General features: G+C 42.1%; 1 protein-coding gene and 1 pseudogene across 15 annotated transcripts in view; one reads left to right on the top strand and one right to left on the bottom strand.

The window, feature by feature from the left end:
- The first annotated feature begins 448 nt into the window (after positions 1-448).
- The window catches only part of NEK4 (NIMA related kinase 4), a 61,798-nt gene continuing 42,179 nt past the window's right edge, over positions 449-20,067 (top strand). For 4 of the 15 annotated variants that reach the window (XR_010132669.1, XR_010132670.1, XM_055382646.2 and 1 more), the window contains exons 1-7: positions 488-762; positions 3,451-3,717; positions 5,370-5,567; positions 5,751-5,858; positions 8,136-8,290; positions 10,838-10,979; positions 19,456-19,860. Coding sequence is in view for 13 of the 15 variants with exons in the window: in XM_055382646.2 (XP_055238621.2) it covers positions 670-762; positions 3,451-3,717; positions 5,370-5,567; positions 5,751-5,858; positions 8,136-8,290; positions 10,838-10,979; positions 19,456-19,860 (1,368 nt within the window). In the remaining 2 variants the exon portion in view is untranslated. Of the gene's footprint in view, positions 763-3,450; positions 3,718-5,369; positions 5,568-5,750; positions 5,859-8,135; positions 8,291-10,837; positions 10,980-19,455; positions 19,861-20,067 lie in introns of all 15 variants that reach the window. The other 11 variants (XM_063703496.1, XM_063703495.1, XM_063703493.1 and 8 more) reach the window with 7 other exon arrangements.
- LOC109026235 (AKT-interacting protein-like) lies at positions 17,080-18,248 on the bottom strand (annotated as a pseudogene).

Here is a 20,067-nt window from a genome sequence, read left to right as displayed (position 1 = left end):
GTTCTCAATTAGCAGGCGAGTTTTTAGGGATGAAAGGTACTGCTAATTTACTTTGAATGTATCAAAAAATAGGATGGATTGCTGGATGCAGAGACGGCATGTGATAAAGCGGATACAGCAAATGTTACTGGTAGAGAGTCTGTCACCCAATCATTAGAACATGAGCTCCAGGAGGGCAGGGACTTTGTTGGCCTGGCACATAGGCGGTCAACAAATATTTGCAGAATGAACGAACAATACTTGTAACGGCCTTAGGACAAACAAGTGCACAAAAAGAGGAAGCTTTCCCTGACTCTGTTGTGGCGGGGATCCGGACGGTGGAACGGACGCACAGAAAGCGCGCGGGGCCTGGCGGAGTCGCTCTGGCCTCCTGGAGCCTCTGCTCTATGGCGGGTCCTCCCGGGGCTGCGGAACCTCTCTGGCCGCTCGTGGCGTCCGCTCTATGGCGGTCCTTTGGGGACGCAGGAGCATGCGCAGAACTGCTCCCGGCCCGGATCGCTATGGCAGCGGCGTCGTCGCGGGCCGGGCCCCAGCAATCTCGCCCGGGCCCGGCTGCCTCAACAGCCGCCCCCACTGCCCCCTCTCGGGCATGAACCGAGCTTCTTGTTGCCGCCCGCTGCCCTACCCGCCGCTGCCGCCGCATCCCGACTCTGGGCCAGCGCTGGGAACATGCCCCTGGCCGCCTACTGCTACCTGCGGGTCGTGGGCAAGGGGAGCTATGGAGAGGTGACGCTTGTGAAGCACCGGCGGGACGGCAAGCAGGTCTGCAGGGGTGGGGCCCGGCAAGGGGCGGGGGCGGGCAGAAGTGCGCCGAGGGCGCCGACCGGTAGATTAGGTCGGGGGTGGTCGCAAGGGGCTCATCTCGGATGGCGTTTCCTCAGGGAAATGGTCCCAGACCAAGACGAGGCCAGGCCTCCCTGTAATATGCGCCCAGAACTACTTCTGCTTCTTTGTTGTGTTAAATTTTTTTCCTTTTAATTTTCATTTTCTTTAATTACAATTCTAAGTTTTATGTAAAAATTTTCAGTCTCTGCCTATCTACTTCTTTGTTGTACTAATTGGCATGCTTGATCTACACACCTTTCTCCCAACGCCGATACTCTCATGAGAGCAGGTATCATGCATTCCCAGGACTTAATACAGCGCCTAGCAAGCATTATTCCTTGAATGAAGGGCCCCAAACGTCTCTACTGTAGACTGCTGGATTCACTTAAAACTCGACTCATTTTCTTCCCGCCAAACCTTCTCTCATGTCTTCCGTTTCAGTGAATAGTGACACCAACCCACCAGTTGCCCAAGCCCGACACCTGGAGTCATTTTTTTTTTTTTTTTTTTTTTGAGACGGAGTCTTGCTTTGTCGCCCAGGCTGGAGTGCAGTGGCGCGATCTCGGCTCACTGCAAACTCCACCTCCCGGGTTCACGCCATTCTCCTGCCTCAGCCTCCCTAGTAGCTGGGACTACAGGCGCCCACTACCACGCCCGGCTAATTTTTTTGTATTTTTAGTAGAGACGGGGTTTCACCGTGTTAGCCAGGATGGTCTCGATCTCCTGACTTCGTGATCCGCCCGCCTCGGCCTCCCAAAGTGCTGGGATTACAGGCGTGAGCCACCGCGCCCGGCCTCACCTGGAGTCATTTTTAAGCCTCCCCACGCACCCCAACACTGATTATATTCATCTATCACTAAGACAATAGGCCTCCTCTCATCTCTACTGCTGCCACCCCAATCCAGGACACCCTGTTGTATCTAGCAAAGCTATGGCCACGGTTTCCCAACTGGTCACCGCCACTTGACTTGCTTTTCTCCAATCCATCACTTTCACTCCAGCCTCAGTGATCTTTCTCAAATTTAAATCTGATGTTGTCACTCCTCTGTTTAAAACACTTTATCCCATTACTCTCAGGATAATGAACCAATTATTCAATGTGGTTTATTAATAGGGTGACAATATAATGTACAAACTGGGACAATTTTGAAACTGAAAGGACGCATTATTAATAGTTACACCAGGACAGTAGGACTGCTCCAGGCAAGCTGAGAGGAGATGTTCCCCCTAAATATAGGGCCCAATTGCCTGTTCTTCCTTGTCTCTGGTGCTAGTTACTTTGCGTGGAACACAAGCTCATGCATAAGAAATTTATTCAGTAGGCATTGGGGGAATCATTGGATTTTGGGGCTGATGATAGGGAACTAGCAATAGCTAGTTATTTGAGCTTTAGTTTACACTTCACAAAACACATTTATCTATGTGTTGAAGAAATGAATTGTATGGTCTTTGAAATGATTGAGGGCAATGTATTAGGTATTAGAGGCTATTGATTTCTTTTAAGTGTGAATAATTTTGTATGCTGAAGATCAGTGACTATTAAACGTATGGGGCCATGGATCCCTTTGAGTATCTAATGTAATCCACAGACTATTCTGTCTGCAAATGTATAGTCAAGCTATATTTTATTCACCTTTTTGGGAGAGCTTAGATATTAAGGAATTTCTTTATTTTATTTTATTTTATTTTATTTTTATTTTTTTTTTTTTGAGACGGAGTCTGGCTCTGTCGCCCAGGCTGGAGTGCAGTGGCGCAATCTCAGCTCACTGCAAGCTCCGCCTCCCGGGTTCACGCCATTCTCCTGCCTCAGCCTCCCGAGTAGCTGGGACTACAGGCGCCCGCCACCACGCCCGGCTAATTTTTTGTATTTTTAGTAGAGACGGGGTTTCACCATGTTAGCCAGGATGGTCTCGATCTCCTGACCTCGTGATCCGCCCGCCTCTGCCTCCCAAAGTGCTGGGATTACAGGCTTGAGCCACCGCGCCCGGCCTTTATTTTTTATTTTTTTTGAGACGAGTCTTGCTCTGCCTCCCAGGCTGGAGTGCAGTGGTGCGATGTTGGCTCACTGCTGCAACTACTGCCTCCCAGGTTCAAGCAATTCTCCTGTGTCAGCCTCCCGAGTTGCTGGGACTACAGGTACACACCACCACGCCGGGCTAGTTTTTGTATTTTTAGTAGAGACAGGTTTCACCATGTTGACCAGGCTGGTCTTGAACTCCTGACCTCAGGTGATCCACCCGCCTCACCCTCCCAAAGTGCTGGGATTACAGGTGTGAGCCACTGTGTATGGCCAGATATTAAGGAATTGCTAACACAGGTTTTATAATTGATCCAATGGTATGTTATCTTGAACTCACTTTTTTTAGTCATTAATGAAATTGTGAAATGCAGATGGGAAAGGTAATTTTTGTGGCCCTACACTGCTATAAATCTAACTTATAAGAAGTATCAATAATAGCAAGTATTTTCCCCGATTTTGTGCTTGGTGAAAAACAAAATGAATAGGTTATCTGACAGGCTCCACAAGGTTGGTTTTGAGGGTATTCTTGAGAGCCCTTAGATAACTCTGAAGCCACAAATCTTACGTGTATTTGCACATTGTAAAAATACATGTTTTGTTTTTAGTATGTCATCAAAAAACTGAACCTCCGAAATGCCTCTAGCCGAGAGCGGCGAGCTGCTGAACAGGAAGCCCAGCTCTTGTCTCAGTTGAAGCATCCCAACATTGTCACCTACAAGGAGTCATGGGAAGGAGGAGATGGTCTGCTCTACATTGTCATGGGCTTCTGTGAAGGAGGTGATTTGTACCGAAAGCTCAAGGAGCAGAAAGGGCAGCTTCTGCCTGAGAATCAGGTGGTAGAGTGGTTTGTACAGATCGCCATGGCTTTGCAGGTACTGTGTAGACTAATAGCATCCTAGCTTGTTCCCAGATGGCAAGAAGATGGCAGGTGTATTTTAGGAAAATTTTTCTTCAGATACTTACATATAGAAATGTATTTTTTGGAAAATTCATTTGTGAAGTTGACCCAGTCACTCTTGCTGTAGCATTGGAACTTTTCTAAGTAAGTGATACCTATATTAAAATAGACATAGATTTCATGTCTGATTGCAGGGGAAGCCCATTCATTTACCATTTATAGCAAAGTCAATTTTAAGGACCCTGAGGCAACCAAGAGCATAGAGTGACTATGTTTGTTATCCATTGGTCAGTCGTGTCATGCTGAAAGGTGGCTAGGCTAATTGATATGCCCAGTGATTTCATCTGTCACTCTGCTGGGGTACAGTAGATGGGAATGCAAAACAAGTTTTCTTTTTTTTATTTTTTAGAATTGGGCAGCACATCATTCCTTAAGATGGAATAAGTGTTCCTACAAGTTTGTGTTTTAATATGCATATAACTCAAAAGCGAGACGTTTATGAAATACTATTTTGGAACTGGGTAGACTTGTCCAGAATTAATTGACCATGTTTAAATTCTGAGATACTTTCTCTCTCTTTTTTTTTTTTTCTTTTGAGACGGAGTTTTGTTTTTGTTATCTAGGCTGGAGTGCAATGGCACGATCTTGGCTCACTGCAACCTCCACCTCCCAGGTTCAAGCGATTCTCCTGCCTCAGCCTCCCAAGTAGCTGGGATTACAGGCGCCTGCCACCATACCTGGCTAATTTTTTTTTTTGTATTTTTAGTAGAGTTGGGGTTTTACCATGTTGGCCAGGCTGGTCTCGAACTCTTGACCTCAGGTGATCCACCCGCCTCGGCCTCCCAAAGTGCTGGGATTACAGGCGTGAGCCACCACGCCCAGCTGAGATACTTTCTCTAAATAAAAATGCTCTTGCTATACTTGAAAATATTATTAAGCTGAGGATTTCATGGGTCTGAGAGGACTGTGCGTCTGACTTTGTATAAGTTGTCCTACCGTCAGTGGAGTTTGTAAGCATTGTTTTTTTTTTAAGACAGAGTGTCACTGTTGCCCAGATTCGAGTGCAGTGGCACAATCGTGGCTCATTCCAACCTCCACCTCCTGGGTTCAAGTGATTCTTGTGCCTCAGCCTCCCAAGTAGCTGGGATTATAGGCGTGCGTCACCATGCCCAGCTAATTTTTGTATTTTTTTAGTAGAGATGGGGTTTTGCCATGTTGGCCAGGCTGGTCTTGAACTCCTGGCCTCAAGTGATCTGCTCACCTCGGCCTCCCAAACTGCTGAACACTGCGCCTGGCCTGTAAACATATTTTTAAACTGGATTCATGTAATGCCAAAATGGTATAATTGTCAAGCTACCAGGGAACAGTTTTGATGGGTACTGGGTAGGTCAACACATGGAACTTAATTTTCTCATTTCAAAAATTGTAAATTAGACCTTTTATTTAGAGATTATAAAGCAATAATGTTTGGTAGGTATTTGCTTGTTGAATAAGGAATTGTATGGTTGGTTACTCTTTACGGTCAAAGACTCTAACTCATGCCATTGCTGATGGTATATAATAAGCCAGGAATAAATACATAATTAAGTCTATTTATATGTAATAAAATCTTGTTTCTTTCCTCAGTATTTACATGAAAAACACATCCTTCATCGAGATCTGAAAACTCAAAATGTCTTCCTAACAAGAACAAACATCATCAAAGTAGGGGACCTAGGAATTGCCCGAGTGTTAGAGAACCACTGTGACATGGCTAGCACCCTCATTGGCACACCCTACTACATGAGCCCTGAATTGTTCTCAAACAAACCCTACAACTATAAGGTAGGATTGGGCTCTGTATGCTGGCTTACCTTGTCTCTGGGAGAGTGCTCCTAATTTCAGAAGTTAATTAAGTCAGAGAATTATCTATGAATTGGTTTAAGGAAAATGTTTTCTTTTTTTAAAGGGAAAAAAATGTAAATGAGCTATTCTGACATTTAACCATTTACTGTTTTTATTTTCTAGTCTGATGTTTGGGCTCTAGGATGCTGTGTCTATGAAATGGCCACCTTGAAGCATGCTTTCAATGCAAAAGATATGAATTCTTTAGTTTATCGGATTATTGAAGGAAAGGTAAAGAATAATCTAGAACTAATTGACCAGTGTTTCTATAGTGCAGCTTTATAAATAGCTACTAGCAAAATCATTGATGATTTTGATGAGTCAATGAGTAATTATTGAGATTGGGTTGATAGTTAACAATGGTGGGTCCCTTCTGTGGGGAAGGTCAGACTAGAGGAAAAGGGATTGATGGATCATTTCTTAATATTAATCTGTAAGCCAGCTTAATGGCTCAAAAGAATTGGCTTTTTGAAAACCTATGCCTATAGTCATAGGATGTGCCGATGCCCTGAGAGGCTATTTGTCTCTTCTTCTAAAGCAGCCTATGATTCAATGAGCTACATTTAAAATGAGTTTACTCTGTTTGAACTTGTCGTTCCTTTGATAATCATCACAACAATCAGTAACTAGTTAAGAATCACAGAAAGCATTGTGTCTGATATAGACTCCAGAGTGACTGGCTTTGTATGTTCCATGAGGCTAGTTGCCCTTTATAGTGTCAGGCATCCATGTATCATTAAGGTTTTTTTTTTGTTTTTGTTTTTTTTGAGATGGAGTTTTGCTCTTGTCTCCCAGGCTGGAGTGCAATGGCATGATCTCAGCTCACAGCAACCTCTACCTCCTAGGTTCAAGTGATTCTTGTGCCTTAGCTTACCAAGTAGCTGGGATTACAGGCACATGCTGCCAGGCCCAGCTAATTTTTGTATTTTTAGTACAGACGGGGTTTCACCATGTTGGCCAGGATGGTCTCGAACTCCTTACCTCAGGTGATCCGCCCGCCTCAGCCTCCCAAAATGCTGGGATTACAGGTGTGAGCCACCGCACCTGGCCAATGTACCGTTAAGTTTTAAAGGCCATAAATCATCTATTGATTTTAATACTATCCCACAACTTATGTAATTTTTCAATTTGAAGCATATTGAAAAACACACACAAAAGTAAAATTTTCCCATAATGCCACTACTTAAGAATCAAACAAGAAGGGAGTGAAATTCTCTTCTCTTTCTATTCCCATTCCCTGGAAGATGACCATTGCTAGCAAATTGGTACATGGCCTTTCTGGTTTTTTCCTGTCTTTATACAGACATAACTCTGTGTGTGTGTGTGTGTGTGTGTGTGTGTGTGTGTGTGTGTGTGTGTGTGCATGCGCACGTGCACACCCACAGATTCTTAAACTGAAATCAGGCTGTTCACATGGTACATAACTTGTTTTTTTGACTTAATATATGAGGAACACATCCTTCCAAGTCGGTACCTGCAAGTCTTTTTTTTTTTTTTGAGACAGAGTCTTACTCTGTTGCCCAGGCTGGAGTGCAGTGGTGCAATCTCAGCTCACTGCAACCTCTGCCTCTCGGGTTCACGCCATTCTCCTGCCTTGGCCTCCCAAGTAGCTGGGACTACAGGTGCCCGCCACCACGCCCGTCTACTTTTTTGTATTTTTAGTAGAGATGGGGTTTCACTGTGTTAGCCAGGATGGTCTCCATCTCCTGACCTCATGATCCACCCGCCTCGGCCTCCCAAGGTGCTGAGATTACAGGTGTGAGCCACTGCACCTGGCCCAAGTCTTGTATTTTTTAACCTGCTGCCTAGTTTCTTTTCTTTTCTTTTCTTTTCTTTTTTTTTTTTTTGAGACAGAGTCTCGCTCTGTTGCCAGGCTGGAGTGCTGTGGCGTGATCTCGGCTCACCGCAACCTCCACCTCTCTGGTTCAAGCAATTGCCCTGCCTCAGCCTCCTGAGTAGCTGGGATTACAGGTGCATGCCACCACGCCCAGCTAATTTTTTTGTATTTTTAGTAGAGACGGGGTTTCACCATGTTGGCCAGACTGGTCTCAAACTCCTGACCTCAGGCAATCCACCCGCCTCGGCCTCCCAAAGTGCTGGGATTACAGGCGTAAGCCACTGCGACTGGCCCTAGTTTTTATAAGAAGAATGTATGATAATTTATTCCACAAATCCCCTAAGGGACATTTATGTTTCCAATTGTTTACTACTGCAAGAACAGTACTGCATTGAACATCCCGATACATAAGTCTTTAGGAAACTCATACTCTTATTTCTGAATGAGAGTGTCATCAGATGGGACTGCTGGGTTGGAGGATATACTTTTATAATTTTACAACTTGTTATCTTACAACTGGGATACCAGTACACTTCCTGTAGACTAATATACTGATTGTTTTCTGCTTATGTGGACATATGACTATAAATAAATATTGGGAAACCTCTACCAGCTTTTACTTTGTTTCACAAGACCATTAGTCGTAATTACAGTATTATTTTTATTTGTAGCTGCCACCAATGCCAAGAGATTACAGCCCAGAGCTGGCAGAACTGATAAGAACAATGCTGAGCAAAAGGCCTGAAGAAAGGCCATCTGTGAGGAGCATCCTGAGGCAGCCTTATATAAAGCGGCAAATCTCCTTCTTTTTGGAGGCCACAAAGATGTAAGATACTTCCCTTGCAAATAGCTGGGCTAAATAGATGGGGTGAAAGAGGGTGGCTTCTGTAATATTCATATGCAAGAATTAATGGTGAGTTTTCTTAAAAACAAGAAATAAAATGGCATGATTACATATGTAGAGGAGGCAAAATTCTACCCTCTTAGGGTTTCTTGGCTGAGCTTGAGAATTAAACTTATAATTTAACAGGAGAAAAGCATGTAGATTTCTTTAATACCTGAATAAGTTTTATGTGACACAGGAGCCCTCATAAGGAAATGAAGACCTAACTTCTACTAAAAATACAAAGAAGTGGCAAAACCTAAATGCTTTTTGCTTGATTGAACAAAGAGAGGCAATTGTGGAAAAGTAAACTAGGTGGAGAGGCTGAAGGAAGATAAGAATTATTTTAATAAGGTCTGTTTATAGAATTCTCTCAGTTTCAGCTTTCCATTCTTGATAATAAGAATGTTACTTTCCTTCTGGTACAGGGAGGACATATTTCATATGGGAGTTTTATCTTCTGCTTTCTGGAAGAAAAAGGGAAGATCAGAGTGCCCTTCTTGCACTTACTTTTTTGTTTTTGTTTTTTTTTGAGATGGAGTCTTGCTGTGTCACCCAGGCTGGAGTGCAGTGGCATGATCTCAGCTCACTGCAACCTCCGCCTCCCGGGTTCAAGCAATGCTCCTGCCTCAGCCTCCCCAGTAGCTGGGATTACAGGCACCCGCCACCGTGCCCGGCTAATTTTTGTAGTTTTAGTAGAGACAGGGTTTCCCCATGTTGGCCAGGCTGGTCTTGAACTCCCGACCTCGTCGTCCACCCACCTCGGCCTCCCAGAGCTTGCACTTACTTTTTAAAGAACCTTAGCCCAAAATAATCTTTATGCCAAAGTAGCATATTTTGGCGTGGCATATTCTCCCAGTCTTCAAATACATGTTGAAATTTGCTTAATTGCTAAAATCAGAAATTTGGAGAACCACTGTCACATTCCTCAGAGGGTTCTAAGACATATAGTGTAAATTTTTTTTTAAAGGACATATGCACTACTCTGGGCTCACTGCCTGTGAGTTAGTCCTGTTCTCAAGGAGCAGCCAAATAATAATAAAAAAAAAGAGGGCATATGTTTTAGAAATCATATAATAATTAGAGATTATCTGAGAAACCTATACATCTTACTGTGTAAGATAGTAATATTTAAAAAGTAGTGCTCACATTTCTGAGAGCTTGCATAAAGTTCCCTCTTCATTCATATTAACTTCCCAAGAGAATTCCTTGCTTTGGCTTGCAGATCCTACCTTTACTAAACAGGTGTTCCAGGATCTAAGACTTAGGGCTGGACAAAACTATTACAATCTGTTTGGCTTCTCCTCTTGCCTTGTGGCATGTTAAATTTGGAAAGAGAGGAGGCAGTGCTAGAGATGGCTCAGGGAATAAAGAAGAACCATCTTTTTGTGTACATTGTCTATATAATTTCCCACCAAGCAGACCTTTGGCCTTCCAGTGTACTGATCTCCATGCTCCTCTTGAATTCTCCAGAGGTTTAGCCCAGTTTTAGAAATGACATACTAAAATAGTTGGGGATGTTATTCCTGTATGCATTTATTCTATAAGCAGGACTAAGTATACCAATCAGTTTTACTCTCAAAGTTAGCCAAGCAGTTGTGGTATTATTACAGACATGTAAAATTTGAAAATGAAAATTAACCTGATACTCCCGTATGTGAGGCAATCTCCCATAGAATTTTTATTTTGGAATAATTTTGTATAAACAGAAAAGTTGGAAAGATAGAGTGGAGAGTTCCTGTATACCCCTCATCTAGTTTCTTCTGTGATTACCAGATTACATACCCTAATGCATTTGTCAAAACTAAGAAACCAACATCGAAATATTACTATTGACTTGGCCATGCATGGTGGCTCACGCCTGTAATCCCAGCACTTTGGGAGGCCGAGGCTGGCAGATCACCTGAGGTCAGGAGTTAAGACCAGCCTGGCCAACATGGCAAAACCCCGTCTCTACTAAAAAAAAAAAAATACAAAAAAATTAGCCGGGCGTGGTGGCGTGCACCTGTAGTCCCAGCTACTCGGGAGGCTGAGGCACAAGAATCACTTGAACCTGGGCAGCAGAGGTTGCAGTGAGCTGAGATCACGCCACTACACTCTAGCCTGGATGACAGAGTGAAACTCTGTCTCAATTTTAAAAAGAAAGAAAGAAAAATATTACTATTGACTAAATTCCAGACTTTCTTTGGCTTTCACCAGTTTTTTTCTCTAATGTCTCTTTTCTGTTCCAGGATCCAATCCAGGATATAGTACATCTAATCAGGGGTCTGTGATCGTTTCTCACTTTGTTTATTTTTTATGACCTTGATTGTTTCAAAGACTACTGGTCAGGTGTTTTGTAGGATGCCCCTTAGATTTTTAGAAAACTGTTCTCTATAAATGGTGCAGTTCTGTAAGGGAATTCATTGTATACACACACTCCCACATATACCTAAAAACCCTTAATCTTCAGTATATTGATAATAACTCTTTCTTTTCTTCTTTATAAAGAAAAACCTCCAAAAATAACATTAAAAATGGTGACTCTAAATCCAAGCCTTTTGCTACAGTGGTTTCCGGAGAGGCAGAATCAAATCATGAAGTAATCCACCCCCAACCACTCTCTTCTGAGGGCTCCCAGACATATATAATGGTACGTTTCTTTTTAAAGGGTATGTGTTTTAGAAACTGCACTTAGAAAAATGGGCCATCTAAGCAAATTATTTTGTGTGAAATGATTATGCTTTACTAGAGATTCTGTTGTACAATTAATTCCTTACTGTAAAGAAAGAATACTGGTTAAGGTGATTGATTTAGCTTTATCCAAATTGGGCTGTCAAATTGTTCACAAAGTCAGTGCTGTAATAACTTTAAGAATTTTTTAGGTGAAATTTATATAACAAAATTAACCATTTTAAAGTAAACAATTAAGGCTGAGCGCGGTGGCTCATGCCTGCAATCCCAGCACTCTGGGAGGCCGAGGCTGGCAGATCACCTGAGGTCAGGAGTTCAAGACCAGCCTGGCCAACATGGTGAACCCTCATCTCTACTAAAAATACAAAAATTAGCTGGCTGTGGTGGCATGTACCTGTAGTCCTAACTACTCAGGAGGCTGAGGGAGGAGAATCGCTTGAACCTGGGAGGTGGAGGTTGCAGTGAGCCAAGATTACACTACTGCACTCCAGCCTGGGTGACAGAATGAGACACTGTGTCAAAAATAAAAATAAAAATAAATAAAATAAAATAAATAAAGTGATCAATTAAATGTGGCCAGTACATTCGCAGTGTAGTGCAACCGTCACTTCTATGTAGTTCCAAAACATTTTCATCACCCCAAAGGAAATCTCTTCCTCATTAAGCAGTCACTCCCATTTTGTCCTTCACCCAGCCTCTGGCAACCACCAGTGTGTTTCCTGTCTCTATGAAGTTACCTGTCCTGGATATTTCATGTAAATAGAATCATTAAATATATGACCTTTTGTTTCTGGTGTCTTCCACATAGCATATTTTCAAGGTTCATCCATGTAGCATGTATGAATACTTCACTTCTTTTTAGGTCTGGCTACCATTGTGTGGATATACCACTGTTTATCCATTCATCCATTAGTAGACATCTGGGTTTTTTTCACCTTTTGGCTATTGCTATGAACATAAGTGTGCAAGTAGTTGAGTACCTGTTTTCCGTTCTTTTGGGTACATACCTAGCAGTGGAATTGCTGAGTCAAATGGTAATTTTTGGTTTGACTTTTTTTTTGGTTTGACTTTTTGAGGAACTGTTGCACTGTTTTCTACAGTGGCTGCACCATTTGACATTCCCATCAGCAGTGCACAAGGGTTCCAGTTTCTCCACATCTTTGCCAGCACTAATTATTTTCTGATTTTTTGATTCTAGACATCCTAGTGGGTGTAAAGTGGTATCCTATTGTATTTTTGATTTGTATTTCCCTAATGATTAATGACATACAGCATCTTTTCACATGCTTGTTGGCCATTTGTATGTCTTCTTTGGAGAAATATCTGCTAAAGCTTTTGCCTTTTTTTTTTTTTTGATACAGGGTCTTGCTCTGTTGCCTAGGCTGGAGTGCAGTGGTGCGATCATGGCTCAATCTAGCCTCCACCTCTCTGGATCAAGTGATCCTCCCACCTCAGCCTCCTGAGTAGCTGGGACCACAGCATGCCACCATGCCTGGCTAATTTTTTTATTTGTAGAGACAACGTCTTACTATGTTGCCCAGGCTGGTCTCAAACTCCTGGGCTCAGGAGGTCCTCCCACCTTGGCTTCCCAAACAAAGTGCTGGGATTACAGGCATGAGCCACTGTCCCTAGGCCTTTTTTTTTTTTTTTTTTTTTCTTTTTTTAAGAGAGGATCTTGCTCTGTTACCTAGGCTGGAGTATAGTGGCATCGTCATAGCTCACTACAGCCTCTGAACTCCTTGACTCAAGGGATCCTCCTACCTCAGCCTTCCGATTAGCTGTGTCTACAGGTGCACGCCACCATACCTGGCTAATTATTATGATTATTTTTGTAGAGGTGGGTCTCACTATGTTGCTCAGGCTGGTCTTGAACAGTTCTTCTGCGTTTTCCTCCCAAAGTGCTGATATTACAGGTATGAGCCACATCACCCAGCCCCTGCCCAGTTTTAAATTGTGTTTTTGTCTTTTTGTTGTTGAGCTGTAGGAGTTCTCGATCTGTGTTCCAGATACTAGTCCCTTGTCAGATAGACAACTTGCAAGTATTTTCTCCATTGTATAGGTTGTCTTTTCTTTCCTTTTTTAGTTAAAAATTTTTTTTTTGTTTTTGAAAATTTCTTTTGTTTTTTCACTTTCTTGATAATGTCCTTTTCACAAAAGCTTCTAATTTTGATGAAGTCCAGTTTATCTATTTTTTTTATTTTGTTGTCATAGCTAAGAATCCCTTGCCAAATCCAACGTCTTGAAGGTTTATGCCATAGTTTCTTCTAACAGTTTTATAGTTTTAGCTCTTATATTTAGGTTGTCGATCGAATTTTTAGTTTTAATTTTTTCATTATGATAAAATACACATAATGTAAAATTTACTATTTTAACCATTTGTAAGTGTACAATTTAGTGGTGTTAAATACATCTATAATGTTATGCAGCCATCACCCCTCATCTTCATAACTCTCATATTGTAAAACTGAACTCTGTTACCATTAAACAGTATCTCCCCATTCCCTACTACCCCAGTCCCTGGCAACCACTGTTCTACCATTCTACTTTCTTTCTTTCTTTTTTTTTTTTTTTGAGATGGTGTCTTGCTGTGTCACCCAGGCTGGAGTGCAGTGGCATGATCTCGGCTCGCTGCAACCTCCACCTCCCTGGTTCAAGCAATTCCCCTGCCTCAGCCCCCTGAATAGCTGGGATTACAGGTACACGCCACGACATCTGGCTAATTTTTTTTGTATTTTTAGTAGAGACAGGGTTTCACCACGTTGGCCAGACTGGTCTTGAACTCCTGACCTCAGGCAATCCACCCACCTTGGCCTCCCAAAATGCTGAGATTACAGGTGTGAGCCACTGTGCCTGGCCCACCATTCTACTTTCTGTCTCCATGGTTTTGACTAGTGTAAGTACCTCAGATAAGGGGATCTTGCATTATTTGTCTTTCATGACTGCCTTATTTCGTTTCACATAATATCCTCAAGGTTCATCCATGTTGTGACATATGTCAGAATTGCCTTCCTTTTTAATGCTGAATAGTATTCTGTTGTATGTATATCCCACATTTTGTTTATCTGGTTCATCTGCAGATGTACATTTGTGTTGTTTCCACCTTTTTTGCTAGTGTGAATAATGCTGCTATGAACATGAACGTACACTTATCTCTTTGAGACCCTGATTTCTTTTTTCTTTTTTTTTTTTTTTTTTTTTGAGACGGAGTCTCACTGTTACCCAGGTTGGAGCGCAGTGGCACAATCTTGGCTCACTGTAACCTCCACCTCCCAGGTTCAAGCGATTCTCCTGCCTCAGCCTCCCAAGTAGCTGGGATTACAGGCATGTGCCATCATGCCCAGCTAATTTTTGTATTTTTAGTAGAGATGGGATTTCACCATGTTGGCCAGGCTGGTCTCAAACTCCTGACCTCAGGTAATCCACCTGCCTTGGCCTCCCAAAGTGCTAGAATTACAAGCGTGAGCCTCTGCTCCCAGCTAAGACCCTGGTTTCTATTTTGTTTGGTATATAACCAGAAGTGGAACTGCTGACTACATGGTAATTCTAACTTTTTGAGGACCTGTGGTACTGTTTTCCACAACTTCTGTATCATTTTACATTCCTATCAGCAGTACACAAAGGTTCCAATTTCTCTACATTCTCACCAGTACTTATTTTCTGGGATTTTTTAGTAATAGCCATCCTAATGGGCATGAGGTGGTATCTCATTGTAGTTTTGATTTGCATTTCCTTAGTGATTAGTTATATTGAGCATTTTTTGTGTGCTTATTGGCCGTTCGCATATCTTTTTGGGAGGAGTGTCTATTCAAATCCTTTGCCCATTTTTGAGTTGGGTCGTTCATTTTTTGCTGTTGAATTTTAGGAGTTCTCCATGTATTCAAGATGTCAATTCCTTATCACATATATGATTTGCAAATATTTTCTCTCATTTTGTGGGTTACCCTTTTACTCTGTTGATAGTATCTTTTGATGCACAAAATTTTTAATTTTTGTGAAATCCAGTATGTCTTTTTCTTGTGTTGCATGTGCCTTTGGTGTCCTATCCAGAAAATCGTTGGCAAATCCAATGTTGTGAAGCCTTTGCCTTATGTCTTCTTCTGAGAGTTTTATAGTTTTAGGTCTTACATTTAGGTTTTTTGTTCATTTTGAGTTAATTTTTATATATGGTGTTAGGTAAAGATCTGACTTCATTATTCTGTATATGGATATCTAGCTTTTTCAGCACTATTTGTTGAAAAAACTGTCCTTTCCTCATTAAATGATCTTGGCATCTTTGTCAAAAATCATTTGACCACATATGTGAAAGTTTATTTCTGGGTTCCCCATTCTGTTCCATTGGTTTCTATGTCTAATGTCTGTTTTTATACTAATACTACACTGTTTTGATAATGTGGTTTTGTGGTATGTTTTAAAATCATGAGGCATGAGTCCTCCATCTCTATTCTTCTTTTTCAAGATTGTTTTGGCTATTTGGGATCCCTTGAGATTCCACTGAATTTTAGGATGGATTTTTCTATTTTTCCAAAGAATGTCATTGGGATTTTGATAGGGATTAGATTGAATCTATAGATTGCTCTGGGTAATATTAATATATTGACAATATTAAGCTCTTCTCAAGGAGATGCCCAAATGTAAAAAGAGAAAAAAAGAAAGAACAATGTTAAGTCTTTCAATCCATGAACATGGGATGTGTTTCCATTTATTTATGTCTTCTTTAAATTTCTTTCAGCACCATTTTGTAGATTTCACTATGTAAGTCCTTCTTTTGCCTTTTGGTTAATTCCTAATTATTTTATTATTTTTGATACTATTGTAAATTGAATTATTATTGTAATTTGCTTCTCAGATTGTTTATTGTTAGTGTATAGAAATGCAACTGATTTTTGTATGTTGACTTTGCCTCTTGCTACCTTGCTCAGTTCGTTTATTAGTTCCAACAGTTTCTGTGTGTGGAATCTTTAGGGTTTCCTAGACACAAGATCATATCATCTGCAAAAGGAGATAATTTTACTTCTTCTTTTCTAATTTTGATGCCTTTTATTTTTTTTTTTCCTTGCCTAATTGCTCTGGCTAGAACTTCTAGTACTATATTGACTAGAAGAGGTGAAAACAGGCATTCTTGCCTTGTTCCTGATCTTAGAGGAAAAGCTTTCAGTCTTTCACCATTAAATGTGATGTTTACTGTGGGTGTTTCATATATGACTTTTATTATGTTATGAATTTTTTTTTCTATTCCTAGTTTGTTGAATTTTTTTTTAATCATGAAAAGGTGTTGTTTTTTTTTCACAGCCTTGAAAATCATCACATAAGGGTGTTGGTGATCATGTGTTTTTTTTCCTTCATTCTGTTAATGTGGTCTAATAGTGCATATGAAGCATATAATTCATTGTCCTTAATTAGATTCACAGTATCATGCAGCCATCACCACTATCTTCCAAAACCTTTTCATCGTTTCAAACAGAAACTTGATACCCATTGAGCAATAATTTTCTATTCCCCGTATCGTCAGGCCCTGGTAAGCTCTCATCTACTTTTTGTCTTTATGGATTTGCCTGTTCTAGATATTTTATGTAAGTGGAATCATACAATGTTTGTCTTTCTGTTTCTGGCTTCTTTCGTTCTTTTTTTTTTTCATTGTTAAGAAGTTTTGTTTTTCTTTTTTCTTTTTTTTTTTTTTTTTGAGACGGAGTCTTGCTCTGTCGCCCAGGCTGGAGTCCAGTGGTGTGACCTTGGCTCACTGCAAGCTCTGCCTCCCGGGTTCACGCCATTCTCCTGTCTCAGCCTCCCGAGTAGCTGGGACTACAGGCGCCCGCCACCACGCCTGGCTAATTTTTTTGCATTTTTAGTAGAGACGGGGTTTCACCATGTTAGCCAGGATGTTCTGGATCTCCTGACCTCGTGATCCGCCCATCTTGGCCTCCCAAAGTTCTAGGATTACAGGCATGAGCCACGGTGCCCGGCCCACAGTTTTGTTTTTCAAGCTGTCCATTGCCATTGGTCAGCTTGAACTAGTCCAGAGTCCAGCAGGAAAGTGCATGGTATACCAGATTCACCATCTCTTAAGTTGCTACTGTTTTCTCTTCTTTACTGAAAGATTGTACTGAGCCAGGCTTTACCTATGACAGGCCAGCGACACGAACACTTATTGTGCTGTTCTTCAGGCTTTTCTGAGTCAGCATCTTTTCTCTGGCTTCATCATGTACAGAAGGATTCCATGGAGAAAAGCTAATTGCATGAGTCTTCTATTTTAGATTGGTCAGACAGACGAGTAATACATACCTTAACACTGTCAACCACTTTACTCTTAAAAAGCTGAACATCTTTCTCATACAGTATTGCAGCCTCTGGGTTTAGGGGGCTTTTTGTATCAATCTTGTAGAAAACTCTCCCTGCATATTGTTAATACTTGCCAAATTTGGTTATGATTCCACCTCCATTTTCCAAATGCTCTTCACATCCAGTTCATCTGAGGTGGCATCACCTAGTAGGTGAAAGATGGGAATACCAAATATCAAGCATGGATACTCACCATCTGGATAGTAATTAGGGATGGATGTAAACTGCAAACTTAAATACACCATCTTTTTTTTTTGAGACGGAGTCTCGCTCTGTTTCCCAGGCTAGAGTGCAGTGGTGCGATCTTGGCTCACTGCAACCTCTGCCTCCTGGGTTCAAGTGATCTCCTGCCTCAGCCTCCTAAGTAGCTGGGATTATAGGCATGTGGCACCACACCAGCAAATTGTTATATTTTTGGTTAGAGACGGGGTTTCACCATGTTAGCCAGGCTGGTCTCAAACTCCTGAGTGCTCCACCGCCTCGGACTCTCAAAGTGCTGGGATTATAGGCGTGAGCCACCGCGCCTGGCCTAAATATGCCATCTTGATAAAGTCTGTGCCCTATGAATATTAGTCCAAACCACCTTAATACAGAGGGATAAGGTGGCTGCACATAGACACCTAATAACGTCTGCTCCACAACCAAGGTAAATTCAGCAAGAAGAGAGTATTTCAGGTGGACGAGTCTGTAGGAAGCATGCATGCCATTTGTTGACTGTGCTGCTGGGGCAGGAGATGTAGGCTTAGTTATGGGCAAAGCATTTTTGGGAATAGAAGGCAGCTGTTTCTTTGGCATAGTTCATCAAGGACTGATTTTTGCATCCCCTGCCAGTGTTTTCAGCTTCAGATCGTTTCCATGTAGAGCTTGTAGACACGCTCCAGAAAGAGTACATAATGTGTACTCCAAACAAAGAAATTCAGTAGTATGTCATCAGACTCTTCTGTCCTCAGCATTCAATTTACCAGCCTTCTGGGCATTGTGCCTCACCTCTGTGCCTTCAATGTAGAGTTCCCAGCTGCCTATCACCTTTGTGGCCCAGCAGCATCTCTGGCCACAGTGCCAGTCCTGCCCCTGCTTGCTCCCTGCCCTGTCCTGGCTTACTTCTTTTCTTTTCTGAGACAGGATCTCACTGTGTCAACCAGGCTGGAGTGCAGTGGTGTGATCACGGCTCACTGCAGCCTTGACCTCCCGGCTCAAGCAATCCTCCCACTCAGGCTTCCAAGTAGCTGGGACTACAGGCACTTGCCACCATGCCCAGCTAATTTTTTGGTATTTTTTATAGAAATGGGGTTTCGCCATGTTGCCTAGGCTGGTCTCAAACTCCTGAGCTCAAGTGATCCTCCTGCCTCTGCCTCCCAAAGTGCTGGGATGATAGGTGTGAGCCACCACACTTGGCCTGGCTTATTTTACTTAGCATGTTTTCAGGGTTCATTCGTGTTTTAGCATGTATCAGAACTTCATTCCTTTTTATAGGTTAGAAATATTCCATTGTGTGTATATATATATATATATATATTTTTTTTTTTTTTTTTTTTTGAGACAGGGTTTCACTCCTGTTGCCCAGGCTGGAGTGCAGTGGCGGGCTCTCGGCTCACTACAACCTCCGCCTCCTAGGCTCAAGCAGTCCTCCTGCATCAGCCTCCCAGGTAACTGGGGCTGCAGACATGCACCACCACACCTGGCTAATTTTTGTATTTTTAGTAGAGATGGGATTTCACCATGTTGCCCAGGCTGGTCTCAAGCTCCTGGTCTCAAGTGGTTCACCTGCTTTGGCCTCCCAAACTGCTGGGATTACAGGCGTGAGCCACCGTGCCTGGCAGTATTTATCACATTTTGTTTATCCCTTCATCTGCTGATGGACTTTTGGGTTGTTTTCGCCTTTTGACTGTTTTAAATAAAGCTGCTGTAAACATTGGTGTACAAATACTTACTTAAGTCCCTGCTTTCAGTTCCTTGGATTACATACTTAGGAGTGGAATTGCTGAGTCATATGTTAATTCTATGTTTAACTTTTTGAGGAACCTCTTGTTGCATTTTGAGTTGATTTTGTGTAAGATATGAGGAGTGCTATAATAATTTCCAAACATGTTTTCATTCAGGGTGAAGGCAAATGTTTGTCCCAGGAGAAACCCAGGGCCTCTGGTCTCTTGAAGTCACCTGCCAGTCTGAAAGCCCATACCTGCAAACAGGACTTGAGCAATACCACAGAACTAGCCACAATCAGTAGGGTAAATATTGACATCTTACCTGCAAAAGGGAGGGATTCAGTGAGTGATGGCTTTGTTCAGGAGAATCAGCCAAGATATTTGGATGCCTCTAATGAGTTAGGAGGTATATGCAGTATTTCTCAAGTGGAAGAGGAGATGCTGCAGGACAACACTAAATCCAGTGCCCAGCCTGAAAACCTGATTCCCATGTTGTCCTCTGACATTGTCACTGGGGAAAAGAATGAACCAGTGAAGCCTCTGCAGCCCCTAATCAAAGAACAAAAGCCAAAGGACCAGGTGAGTGATATGCACACATGAGATACTGGTTTCGGAGAGAAGACTGAAAGTGCAGTTACAAATGTGTGGGTTCTGTTGTCATTTTAGGAAAATCAGTAATTCTGTGTATCAGTTTAAACATAGAAGAATATTTGCATCAAACCAAAAAGAAACCCAGTACCCTGTAACAGTCACTCACCATTCCCTCTTGCCCACAACTCGTGGCAA

The sequence above is a fragment of the Gorilla gorilla genome, chromosome 2 (assembly GCF_029281585.2).
Source record: "Gorilla gorilla gorilla isolate KB3781 chromosome 2, NHGRI_mGorGor1-v2.1_pri, whole genome shotgun sequence".
Taxonomy (NCBI): domain Eukaryota; kingdom Metazoa; phylum Chordata; class Mammalia; order Primates; family Hominidae; genus Gorilla; species Gorilla gorilla.
Note: the sequence above shows the minus strand (reverse complement) of the source record. Positions and strands in the feature narration are given on the sequence as shown.